The 12,562-nt window shown below is 39.1% G+C and overlaps 3 protein-coding genes across 4 annotated transcripts; 1 reads left to right on the top strand and 2 right to left on the bottom strand.

The window, feature by feature from the left end:
• Positions 1-372: 372 nt before the first annotated feature.
• Positions 373-1,263, bottom strand: LOC135672116 (mannose-specific lectin 3-like). Its single transcript, XM_065180568.1, has one exon. The coding sequence runs from the start codon at positions 1,261-1,263 to the stop codon at positions 373-375; it is 891 nt and encodes a 296-aa protein (XP_065036640.1).
• A 1,595-nt stretch (positions 1,264-2,858) lies between these two features.
• On the bottom strand, positions 2,859-4,204 carry LOC135651138 (uncharacterized protein At2g39795, mitochondrial-like). Its single transcript, XM_065170980.1, has 3 exons — positions 3,839-4,204; positions 3,320-3,684; positions 2,859-3,233 (listed from the first exon to the last, which is right to left on the bottom strand). The coding sequence occupies exons 1-3, from the start codon at positions 4,103-4,105 to the stop codon at positions 3,074-3,076; spliced, it is 792 nt and encodes a 263-aa protein (XP_065027052.1). The 5' UTR covers positions 4,106-4,204; the 3' UTR covers positions 2,859-3,073.
• Positions 4,205-4,896: 692 nt separating this feature from the next.
• LOC103981868 (probable protein S-acyltransferase 16) lies at positions 4,897-12,296 on the top strand. Of its 2 annotated transcripts, XM_065170961.1 has the most exons (7): positions 4,897-5,382; positions 7,144-7,236; positions 7,311-7,412; positions 7,489-7,566; positions 7,641-7,739; positions 7,823-7,918; positions 11,885-12,296. In XM_065170961.1, exons 1-7 carry the CDS (start codon positions 5,116-5,118, stop codon positions 11,993-11,995), a joined length of 846 nt encoding a protein of 281 aa, XP_065027033.1. In that variant the 5' UTR covers positions 4,897-5,115; the 3' UTR covers positions 11,996-12,296. The 2 variants fall into 2 exon arrangements, with proteins under 2 accessions (XP_065027033.1, XP_065027041.1); XM_065170969.1 differs by lacking the exon at positions 7,641-7,739.
• The last annotated feature ends 266 nt before the right edge of the window (positions 12,297-12,562 follow it).

Raw genomic sequence — 12,562 nt, 5'->3', positions numbered from 1 at the left:
AAACCCATCCGATTCCAATTCTTAATAAAAAAAATATATGGATTATTCACTTAAACCTCTTTCATGAATATATTTTAATAAAAACAATTGGCTGTTGTTCCTTTTTCAACATCGTCTCTTCTGTTATTCCAATATAGGCTTTTGAATATGAATATTACCATAACATATATCTTTGAGAAAATCTGATATATTAGCCAAATATACATCTCCAATCAATCAAACTTTGTCTGATATATTAATTTATTTACTTGGGCAGAGTTTCCAAGTAGAAAGACATATGATCCGATTTATTATTGTGGAGTTACATGAGCCACCAGTGGCGGAATCGCCTAAAGATATCTCGAGCTTCTAATTACGTTTGCAGCGTAGCAGCTAATAAGATATCGGAGCCGGAGAGAATGCAAAAGGAGTGGTTTGATAGTAGCCACCGGTGGCCCAGATTAAAGGTCCATAGACGGCAGCTTGGCCATTGGACTGGAGGATCAGCACGTAGTCGCCATCCCCTCGTGGCGAAGGCTTGGTCGACCATATGCTCTGATACTCGTCGTCTTTGATGGTGAGCTGGCCCATGCGATTAAGCCTGAGAAAGCAGTGCTTGCCTCGGCCTACACTGCCCGACACCCACAGGTACTGGGACTCGCCCTTGACGAGCTCCAAACTGCAACTTTCAAGCATGGTCAGGGAATAATCCCTGGTTGCAAGCCCCTCGTTTTCGCCGAGAATGTCGGATGAGAATAAGGTGTTGTCAACCGTCGGAATGACATCGTCATCGGACTCCCCCTCCTCGCCGTCGTCCATGAGCACATCACTGGCGGACCCGGTGTCAGGGGCGGACCAGACGACCGGGCCGTAGATGCCAACTTGTTTGTCGGGTCTGAGCACGGCCGCATACCTGCCTTCGCTGGCGGGGGTTCCAGAAGTCCAGACTGTGGTGCCGTCGGGGGCGGAGATGACCAGTTGACCGTATTGGTTGAGGGAGACGGTGCAGTTAACGTGGCCCTGGTCGTAGGTATCGGAATAGAAAGTCGCCTCGCTCTGCTCGTAAAAAACGAGGTTGCAGTCGCTTTGCATGGTGAAGGTAGCGTCGAGGTAGGAGAGCTGGCAGTCAGGACAGAGGACATCCCCGGTGAGCATGATGTTGTTATCGTGGGCGGTGGAGGGGCTTGTGCGCGAGAGGGCGTAGAGAACGAATAAGAGAGCACACACCACCCTAGGCATGGCCATACTCTTTCTCGCTGGGTACCTCGCCGACGTCTCCTGCATCTCTAATTATATACACGATGTATGAGGAGGAAGGTAGAGATGAAAAACCAGGGCATGGCTTTTGGTGTGATCAGGTTGACGAATCCCGTGCGTCTCTCAAGTACAAACCTATGAAAAAAGCGTGCAGGGGAGGTGATATTAAAAAGAATGCTATGGTCTCACGATTTGTGTGTAAGGATGCCTATCACCACCATCCCTACCCTACCATCATCAACATACATATATATATATATATATATGTGAGAAATAAAAAAAATAGAGAGAGAAATTCCTGCAAAATTCTCTCGCATCACTCTATTCCAACTTTGGTTGTTGTATACTATCTAGCTATTCTTCTAAAAATCCCTAATGTATTATTATTAAGGATGTGGTGGCTTATGCAGCAAGTCCCCTACTCCAACAAGTATGATAAGAAAGGTGATTGTTGACTTCAATTAACAAGACAGCTTCTCCATCTTTCTTTCCTTCCTATTATAACAACCTTCAATATATCCTAGTCTTAAAACTCAAAGTTCAATCTACTGTTGAATTCTTCCAAAAGAAATTGCAGTTACTGCTTGAAATCCCTTTTTTTGCAGCCAAACAATATCTATCTGTTTCTGGTGAAGGCTCTTCAAGTCCACAATTTCATCTTCATCTAAGCCTACTTCGACGACCAACGATGACTGTTAATCATCAAAATTTACCCTTCCATACCTGTAAATCTATTGGAATCCTATCAAGATGACCTATACAAAGTCACCCGACAAATAAAAATTGGTTTGAGGGGCCATTTCACCCTACTAAACAGAAACCCTGTCTAAGGTGCCCATTTCCAGTGCATAACTTGAAAGAGTGTAAATATAGAATCGATAGATGAAGTTGAAGTGGTATAACACAATAATATGAACTTGCAAGGAAAAAGATATCACACAGTGAAGAAAATTTTTGTTGTTGTAACATCTACCACCTCATATTGATTTTTTAAGCTTAAACCTCTCATTTTTAATCAGACATTTCATCAAGTTGCAGCAAAAGACATACTAATCGAGGTGGTTCCTATATGATGAATGTCAAGCAAAGTGTAAATAAATCTTACTGGTCGCCCGATCATATTTAGTATTGCATGTCCAATTTTACTACTTTACATAGACATTTAACTTACTATTTAGCATACAGCTAAATTCAAAGGGACTAAAAAATGTGAACCGCATACACACAAACCCTATTTGTCATACTCCCTATTCTTCTCTAAAGAAGAAGCTCATTTCTCAGGCAAAGAATAATACTTCCATATGCATCAGATCACTTACCTCTACCTAAACTCATGCGACTACATGACCTACTTTTACATAATGAAGGTAATTTATGCAAAAAAAAAGAAGAGAACACATACGAATCTGTATTCATGTGATTGCCATTTAAACAGAAGGAAAAAACAAATCAATTATTATAGGAAAAATAACTACCTCAGCAGTTTCTAAAGCAACAGCTAACAATATTAATGAAGGGTGATTGTGATAATCCATAGTCTATTTTACCTCATAAGCTTGGCAAGTAGGAAGCTTTCCTCCACCACAAAGCACACAAAGGAATGTTTTCAATTGTGCAAGCCATAAAATCCGCAAGCCAGAGATCGGTGCCATTGTTTTGGACTTGAAACCAGTACAAAACTGAACTAACAACGTCAGGCAGTAGCTCGCATCCATTAACATTCTCAAAGATGCTAATAGGCTGGGTTGGTAATGTCACTAAACAAATCATAACGAGCTTGCAATTTGGTAATGATTCAAACTAAAAGATAGTATCATCTGGGAAAATTTTTCAGATTCTAATTCTGAATAAACTGCTTCAAATTCTTCAACCACCACAGGTACTCTCGGCTGTCCTTGTTTATCATGTACTCATGCAAAAAGTTGGTTGTCATGGGCGAAATTCCTCTAATCTCCAGATACTTGTAGAAAGCTTTCTGCAAATTCTCATCCAGATCACTGAAGGACAAGCAGCAAGTTACAGTCATTAACAAATAGATTTTATAGACATTAAACGTAACAAATCGATGGAAAGAATTACTGACTTGAAATCGGGTCCTTCGTAGGCAAGCATCTCATCATCAGATTCTTTGTTTTCTCTAACGGACATGCTGTCGATTGTAACTTCATCAGCGTAGGCAGTGCAAGAGAACTCCAAGCTTGGCCCATTTCCTTTCGAGATGTTCACGGTCAGCGGAACGCTGGATTGACCGGGCTTCTCCTCTTGATCACCGTCCTCATTATCATCGTGACCCACTCGATCATGATCCGGTTCCTCTCCGGTGACGAGGCTGGGCATAGAAACTATGACTTCGATGTTCTCTCCCTGGAAGCTTCTCTTAAGGGTTACAGTGTTCATCCCCTTCTCATCCTGGATCTCGAACGGAAACCCGTCGGGCACTTCCTCTACCTGATGAAGCGATTGAGGTAATAAGCACAGCAAGAATTAGTCCCAAGTGTGAACTTTTCCATCGAGATTGGATTTTATTGTCGGAGATTTCAGAATGGAGCTGTGGGCAAAAGGGAACCAAGTACTTTCTGAAAAGGGAATACAGGAAACTCACTCGATCGTGGTCGTCAGACTCCAGTGCACACTTGATCTCCGACTCGATGACACGGACGAGGTCGGCGTCGGTAGCTGGCTTCTTTGCCGCCGAAGAGAAGCACGCGGCGGAAGAGAAGGGGAAAGCTGTTCTCTCTCCGATCGTTGTCCTCGGAGACAGTATATGGATCAGCGTAGAGCGGTTGGCCTGGTGGCCTCGCCAAAGGAAGCGGACGGCCACAGGGGCGGCGGCAGAAGCGGCACGGCGAAGAGCGGCGGAGAAGGCCATTGTCGCGGCCGCTGGAACCGGAAGTAAGCGTGCTTGACGCGGACGCACAAATACAAATTACCGTAGTAGGGGGTTAAGCCTCTAGGGTTTAGAGAAGGGGCGGCGTTGCACGGGTCCAAGATATAGATAGGGTCACCCGTTAGTGCGGCCGACAACGGCCAATAACAAATTGCAACTTACGCAGCGGCCTCATGAAATTTTTATAATTGGATTTAGAATATTTTAATGTCAAATTTAAAATATTTTTAGATTAAATTCATAATCAAATATATTTCAGTTTTAACATAGAAGTCAAATATAATAATACTAATAACTTTTTCAATTGTTTAAATTATTTCAAGTATAATGAAATAAAACCTCTTCAAACCACCAAAAGCTTTTATTATATGAGTCAAAATATGATACAAATAAATATCCTTTCTAATGTATTTTTTATTACAGGATGATTTTATAAGTATTTTATATTAAATTTAATATATTTTCAGGTTGAATATACAGTCGAATATGTGTTTAAGTTTATTTTAGAAAGTAATAATATGAAGTTTCTCTGTATCACCTGAAACATTCTCTCAAGTTCTTCAAATATGACGCACACGCTGTTTCTGATGAGTAGTCTATTTAAGGAAGACTACGGTGGTATGTTTTTACGTTGATTTTGCAATTAAATAAATCTTAATTAATTTTCAAGTGTAAAAATTAATAAATATATTTTATTTTTATTTAACTTGACAAATAAATTGATTTACTGAATATAAGATCACATAATGGTAACATAATAATGGGCAATTTTTTTGAACACGGAGAGGCAACTGTCGTGGGCAAAGGTGAAAAGCGTAGTATAACGGCGCCGCCGTCGCCGCCGGCGCTGGCGCCTCCTTGTCGCCCATCGTCCTTACCCACTAATCCTTCTAGTTGAAGGCTGCGAGGAATCGACGCTTCCATTAAACCAAACGTCATAGCAAGTAATAGAAACCTAGCAGAGAAGGTGTTGGGGATCGGATCGGAGGAGGATGCGAGGCTCCGTGACGCTCCCCATCTTTATCGTGCTCACCGCGATTGGCTATCTGTACTACACGACCCTTTTCGTCTTGATCGATGGATGGCTGGGGCTGTCGACGGCGGCTGGGTTCGCGAACGCCGCCGTGTTCACCGCTCTCGCCGTCGTGGTCGTTGTCACCTACGGGATCGCCGTGTTCAAGGATCCAGGCCGTGTTCCGAACTCCTTCTCACCCGACATCGAGCACTCAGAGAGCCCAATCCACGAGATCAAGAGGAAGGTCTGGATTCCCGTCTGGTCCCAAAATATCCCAGTAAATTTTCTCGTAATTTGTATGCTATACTATGATGGTTTTAGTCCTTCGTTGCTGAATAAAGGCGATCCTCTACTGGTTCTTATATAGCATCTGTTCTGAATTTGGTAAAATAGTGGACATTTTCGTCTGGCTTCCTTCCAAGCATCTGTTTTGTTTTGTAGTGACTTTGATTTTCACCAAATTGCCATTGGAGATCTTGTCGTGCGACATGAATTCTCTTTCGTGGATCGGATGTCTGCATGTTAGTCTCTAAAGTTGCTTAATAACAAGCACATCTAATTCACCGACGGACATATGTAATTTAAATGGACTCCTTTCAGGATTTTCCTCTTATCCATATTGTGGAATAGGAGAGTCACTTTTACGAGTATGAGAGATTTACTACATTTTATATGGCACAGATTTACTAGGAAGACGAATCTGAATGCACTCTTTTCCGCAGTTGGACAGTTAATTCGCTTGTGAACTTGAATATTTGATTTAAACTGAGACTCACTCAAGTTGTTTTGATCTACCTACTGGGTTTAAACCCTACACCACATCGAAATGATACCGCAGAAGGTATATGATCATGAAATAGAAAATTGTGTAGATAATAATATTTAAATTTTATATTGCAAACAGGCACTAAAAAAAGTAATGTATGTTAAAAATGCACCCGGGCCTACCCTTAAACAAGCATTTAAAAAACTTTTGTCTTTGACTTTCTTTGAACTTTTTAATATATGGCTTCCCACCAATTTCATGATATAGCATGCCGAACCAGAACCCACATATGGGCCTTGATATTGCTTAAATAGAGCTCAATGCCATGTGAAGATCCATTTAACGGTCCTAAATACTTGAGACAATGTGGGCGCTGGTTGTTGCCGTGAAGGTATACACTATTTGTTTAAAGCCCAAGAGCATCTATTGGATTCGTCCATCTAGCTTTTCTGTATTAGATTTGTTTATCTGTCACTTTAGCAAATGTTCACTTAAAGATAAGTATGTATTTGTTCTTTCTTGCTCATCAGTTTTATGTTAAAACCTCAACCTTTGTATTATTATTTGAAGATTAATTGATGTCTTGCCATAGTTAGATTTGCTTGATATGAAAATTACCCCTTGGTCACATGTTTTCAATTGCAATCTATCCTTTCGGCCCGATGCTCAACCTAAAGCTTAAAATGGCCTTCAAACTAGTATTTTGTTATTTCTATATGGTTATTGGTCACCTACTGATGATTTGCTCTTAGTAATTTATCTCTTATCTCTTATTTCTGGTCATATTTTTCTGGTGTGCGTGTGTGTATATATATACACACACACATATATAGATATATGTATATATATACATATACACATATATATATACATGTATATATATACATATACACATATATATATACACATATATATATATACACATATATATATATATACATATACATATATATATATATACATACATATATATATACATACATACATATACATATACATATACATATACATATACATATACATATACATAGACATATACATATACATATACATATAGATATACATATAAATATACATATATATATACATATATACATACATATATACATATATACATACATATATACATATATACATACATATATACATATATACATACATATATACATATATACATATATATATATATATATATATATATCCACAGATGAAACTAACTTGACATTGGTAATTTTTCAGGGTGGAGACCTGAGATACTGCCAGAAGTGTTCCCACTATAAGCCTCCTCGTGCACATCACTGTCGTACTTGTAAAAGATGTGTCTTGAGAATGGTATGCATCTTGTCTTTCTCTTCTGTAGTTTCAAACCTTTTGCTGGTTTTATTATGGCCTATTGATGCTTGCAGGATCACCACTGTGTCTGGATAAACAATTGTGTCGGGCATGAGAACTATAAGGCCTTCCTTATTTTCGTGTTTTATGGTGTGATTGCCTGCATCCATTCTATGGTATAGTTTCATTTCTTTTATGCCTTTAGCAGCCTGGGAGATTTTCGTTAACAAAGGATTTAAGATATTGCTATAGGTTTTGCTTGTGGGAAGTGCTTCTTATGCTCTCCACAACGATCAGGAACATAATGCTGGATTTTTCAATATTTCGTATGTAAGTGACCTACAAACATTGATACAACCTGTTCTTATGTTAGCATTGACTTGAAATAGTGATATAATTGACAGATAATTTGTGGCATTCTGCTACTTCCCTTAACTATTGCATTAATTGTCCTTTTGGGTTGGCATATTTACCTCATCCTACAAAACAAGACCACAATCGAGGTTTGGAAGTTATTGAATATCGTTTGAGTATTTCATGTTTGACTTCGGCAAACAACTCTTTGTACTATTTTTGTGCCCTGCAGTATCATGAAGGAGTAAAGGCAATGTGGCTGGCAGAAAAGGTAGGAAATGTGTATCGACATCCATATGACCTTGGTATTTATGAAAACCTTATGTGGGTAAGAACTTTCTGCTATTTGGCTACAGTTTTACTTTGTTGGTAACAAGAAGCTTTTGGTGCTATTGCATGCATTAAGACCTACTTTTAAGAATAAATCAATGCAGACAATAATAATTGTATTCACTAGGTAGTACTGTTTAGTATTCTTGGATGTCAAATTAATGTTTCTTGCATCTCATTTCCAATTTTTACCAAATTATTGCTATTATATTTTTAAGGACAAAGTATTGTACATTCCCCACCACTCACTTATAATTTCATTGAAACACAAAATAAAAAATATTATAAATATTTCTCTAAAGAAATGAACTTTTTAACTGATAGATGTTCTAAAATTCAAGGTTCATCGTACCATAGCGTACCGCTCGATATAGGTGGTATGTATCGGTCTGATAGGGGATTGGTATGAGTAATATATTAGTATGTCTGCATATATCATGCATTGTACATTCGACACAGCTCGATGTGTACCGTACTGACAGTTGGTCGGTACACTAGTATGGAATGGTGAGACGAACCATGCTAAAATCTATTAAAGGATAAATTGTTATTAGTGGAATCTTTTCCGCAATCCTTGTAAAACCCATCAGTGACTATATTTGATCTTGTAGTTCACCAAGTATAGTGATAGGACGTGTAAAAGGGAACTTAATTGCTATAGATCATGGCTTCATGTGCTCTGAGCAATGAAGATTGTAGACCTGGGTTCATAGAAATAAAACTCATATAACATGTAGTAAGGTATATTATGAAAGAGAAAAAGAGAAACAACATTAGGGGTCGGAATAATATTTTTCATTGTAACTAATTAGATATTAGTCAAGCTAAATTCTTGGTTTATTAGATTATTTGCCATATTTGCAACTTTAGACAAATATACAGGAAACTTTACATGTTCTGAAAGGTACATTTGTCCCTTCTCTAAGTAATTCTTCATTAGCAAAACAAGCCTTTAACATTTAGCATGTAGTACCTTGAAAGAAATATCTAGTGAATCCTTGATTCATGCACTTTTTTCTGGGATTAGTTCATATTCCATCTATTGGTGAAATCTCTTGACCGGTCTACTAGGTTGAGTCAAAGCATCAACTGATCTAGTTGGATAAGCCTAGTTGCCAACTGTAGTAGGTGACTGTACCTAGTCACAAACATAGGTGGAGTAATCAACACTAGTTGATGGTAGGAGCCATGACTCATCCGTATGCTCCTCCCAATCCAAAGAGCCTAACTATGTTGTCCAATCTTTGGAAGTCATCAGGGTGAGAAAGTTGCAAATGTTGTAGCTTCTTGAATGCCCAACCGGGGTATTTGACAATAGGTTATGGCCCAATAGAGCAATAAGCACTTCTAAGACTATTGTTTTTTTAATTGTGGGTGCTGTTTGAACAAATGCCTAATCAACCAAGCCAAGAAGCAGATGTGGATGAAAAATAATGCACCTTACAGCCTAGAGATATATTTAAGCTGACTGACGTGACAATTGGTCACTGATGGACCATCTACCAGTATTTAAGAGCCGTCTCGTTGAATCTTGGAACTCAAAAGCCATCATCATTGGCGCAATGGGTTTGCCGACCTTTGTTTGCACAAAAGGGGTATAAAAAGAGTTCTCAGAGTAAAGGATTAAGACAATTGCCTTCACAGTTTTCTATTACTTGGACTTTGATAGGCATCGAGGAGGACCCTGCCAGGACCATTCTTGTTGCTTGTTTATACTCAACACTATCCTAGGTGTACTGCTTACAAGGCATAATGGCAAAGAAATAGACTGGTCCAAGTACCACATGTCAGTTGGATGACTGAAATCAACTTCATCATCTATGATTATCTATTACTGTCTTTTAGTCATTTTCCAGCAGTAAAGCCTTTGTTTTCTCTGTAGATTATATCTTACAACACCTTTCTCTTTGAATCATAGAAAACCCAAGTTGAAAGGGTTAATCCTAATAGTTTGGTATCAGGGTTTTTCTATGAGAGATCCATGGAGAATCAAGCTTCTAGATTTGTGGTGTATGGTGTACTTTTGCATTGGGCATCTCATGATTTTTGCATTGAGAGGCTAGAGGACTTGATCGAGAAGATGATATTTTCCGACAATTGTAGGGAAAAGGTTAACGACTTCATGAAAAATTTGATCTATTGATTTGAGCAATTGGTAAAAGAATTGATTATGACAGCCTCATTGTAACTGGAATCCTAAAAACAAAATTGCGCAAAGATTCACATTAATTACTTATAGGTGTTGATCGATTACATAGCAACAAAGTGTCATCACAACAAGAGGTTGTGATGAAAACACCTCCAGTCATGCAATACCGACAAGATATGACACTACAAACACTAGGCAAGCAGAGGACAGCCAGACCGATCAAGCGGTTTATAAGAATGGTACATCAAGACCTCCTACAAAGGTTTTGGTTGTGGATGAAATTACTACTAATGCCATTGGAGCAATCACTATCTGCATCATTATAGTACCAGGATAGGAAATAACCATGTCATAGATTTGCTTTGGGTATACCAATACCAACACGTGGTCACAATAGTAGGGGTCAACCAGTTCTATAACCCCTACGGCCCAATGTGTTGGCAGTGACAACTTCAATGATTGATTAATGCAGTTTCTTCATCTCCACTGCAAATTAATCAACCCCATCAGCAGCAGTAGTTTGGCCAATAAGGAGGCGGGGGGCAACAACTAAATCCAGTTAGTATGCAATGGGGGTTGGCTTGCATGCTTGAGGCATTGTTTCCTCAACTTTATTGATCAATATGGTCCAGTTTTATTGGTCCAACGACTGATCAGTATGTGGATTGGGCATTTTCACTTGGTTTGATCTGAATCTAAGCTCATTGCCCTGTAATCTACCACACCAGTACCCAGCTATACCCAACAATCAGCCTACTGCCAGATACCTATACCCATTGTGTGCCACTTTCTTTTTCTATTTTAATTTCTCTTCTTTTGTTATTTTTCCTCTTCTTCCATTACTCTGCCCCTTCCTGTTGCTGTTGCTGTTCCTCCCTCTCATCTCTACGTCAATTACTGACTTGTGTTGGCACTAGATTAATCCATGCTTGGATGGTATTTTTTTTATGCACTGATGTCAAGACTAGGCCTTCTTATATGGTGAACTATGATGCACTTTCTTTAGGAGCAACAACAAAACCTTGCACTGGAATTGGCACTAGCACAACCTGCAGAGCAATCAGAGCTACAAATTGGTTTACCCATCATATGATGGAAGTTATTTTCCCAAGTTTGACAAGGGTCGCCAACTAATTAGCTCTTCATAGCAAAGCAATTCTTAAAATGCATGATTATTCTTGAAGACTCAAAGGTTGTTGTGCTCAAGATCTGCCGTACCAAAGCGTACCACCCGTACCGGGCGGTATGTACCGGTCCGACAGGTTATCGGTACGCGAACCGTCTGGTACCGCTACAGTGCTACAGTACTATACTGTAGCACTGCTACAGTATGAAAATAAAAAAATATTCGGTACACCCTGATGTACCGCCCGGTACACCGGTACCGTACCATACCGAGCTCGGGTCAAAACGCCGGTACGGTACAGTACAGTGAACCGTTGTGCTTGCCTCTTTTCACTGGATAGATTCTGTTGCACGGTGGTGCAAATAGTTTTCAATCCAAATTGGCATGCATGCTTGGAGGGAATATTTCAAAGCACTGATGTCGAGATTTAGGCTTTTTTATATGGTGAACAATGGTGCACTGCTCAAACAACTTAAGAGGGATTAGTAGTAGACTAGCAGGATGAATTTGGGAAGGTCAGCAACAGTCTCATTGATTTTAATTGACTCTTGATGATCAGAAAATTTATAAGCAGTCTAGAAGAGAGCTTGAAGTGCCCATCTTTTGGGTATAATGAAACAGCTAGTTTCTAGGAATGACTGCAGATGGTCAATGCCTTCTGGGATAAATAAAATCTAAATTTCTTGCAGGTTCTGGGACCCAGCATATTCTGTTGGTTCTGCCCTGTGACGAAGAATTTAGGCTCTGGTCTCCGTTTTCGCACTGCATACGACGTTCCATTATCCACATTTCAAAGCTGAGTTATGTGATGACACAGAAATGCAGTAGTTTGAGATGAATGACGAGAGTTGTTGAGGATCTTATAAAAGCTTTTTTTCAATCAGCTACAACTGAGACAATTGTTCGTGGATGAGTCTTGTTGGGTTTCTTGTTACCCACCGGCGGCACTTACATGGTTGTGAATAGGTTAAGTTGGTAACATTTTGGAGTGTTCAGTGTTGGAGAGCATTCCCACGTTAGAATTGTGAGCTTAGTCAATGAATACTGTAAAAAAAAATTTTTTTTTTAGTAGTTTTCAGCTCGTCTTTGGGTTATATATTATTCGCTATGTGTTTATAAATTTGACCTGCTGATATTCGCGATTTGGAAGCTCATGCTCAGAGAACACGTTTCAGGTTTCTTTCCCACAGGAGAACATGCTCAGAGAACACGTTTCTAGTTTTTTTAGTATTTTTGGTGCCTTGTATTTGTATTAGTTCTTCAGATTTTGATCATCGGTACAGTGTATTATTTCTAAGATTTGCATAGGAATGTCATTTGATAAATAAAAGAAATCACGACCAAACAATTCTGTGCTAGATATGCAT

Source organism: Musa acuminata, chromosome BXJ1-4 (assembly GCF_036884655.1).
Source record: "Musa acuminata AAA Group cultivar baxijiao chromosome BXJ1-4, Cavendish_Baxijiao_AAA, whole genome shotgun sequence".
NCBI lineage: Eukaryota > Viridiplantae > Streptophyta > Magnoliopsida > Zingiberales > Musaceae > Musa > Musa acuminata.
The sequence above is the reverse complement of the archived record's forward strand: the minus strand, read 5'-3'. Positions and strand labels throughout refer to the sequence as shown.

Coding starts and splice junctions, on each gene's coding strand:
- LOC103981868 (XM_065170961.1), top strand. CDS start 5,116: ATGCGAGGCTCCGTGACGCTCCCCATCTTTATCGTGCTCACCGCGATT. Junction 7,413..7,488: donor TTGCCTGCATCCATTCTATG/GTATAGTTTCAT, acceptor ATATTGCTATAG/GTTTTGCTTGTGGGAAGTGC. Junction 7,567..7,640: donor GATTTTTCAATATTTCGTAT/GTAAGTGACCTA, acceptor TATAATTGACAG/ATAATTTGTGGCATTCTGCT.
- LOC135672116 (XM_065180568.1), bottom strand. CDS start 1,263: ATGCAGGAGACGTCGGCGAGGTACCCAGCGAGAAAGAGTATGGCCATG.
- LOC135651138 (XM_065170980.1), bottom strand. CDS start 4,105: ATGGCCTTCTCCGCCGCTCTTCGCCGTGCCGCTTCTGCCGCCGCCCCT. Junction 3,685..3,838: donor AGTCTGACGACCACGATCGA/GTGAGTTTCCTG, acceptor TCGCTTCATCAG/GTAGAGGAAGTGCCCGACGG. Junction 3,234..3,319: donor TACGAAGGACCCGATTTCAA/GTCAGTAATTCT, acceptor CTTGTCCTTCAG/TGATCTGGATGAGAATTTGC.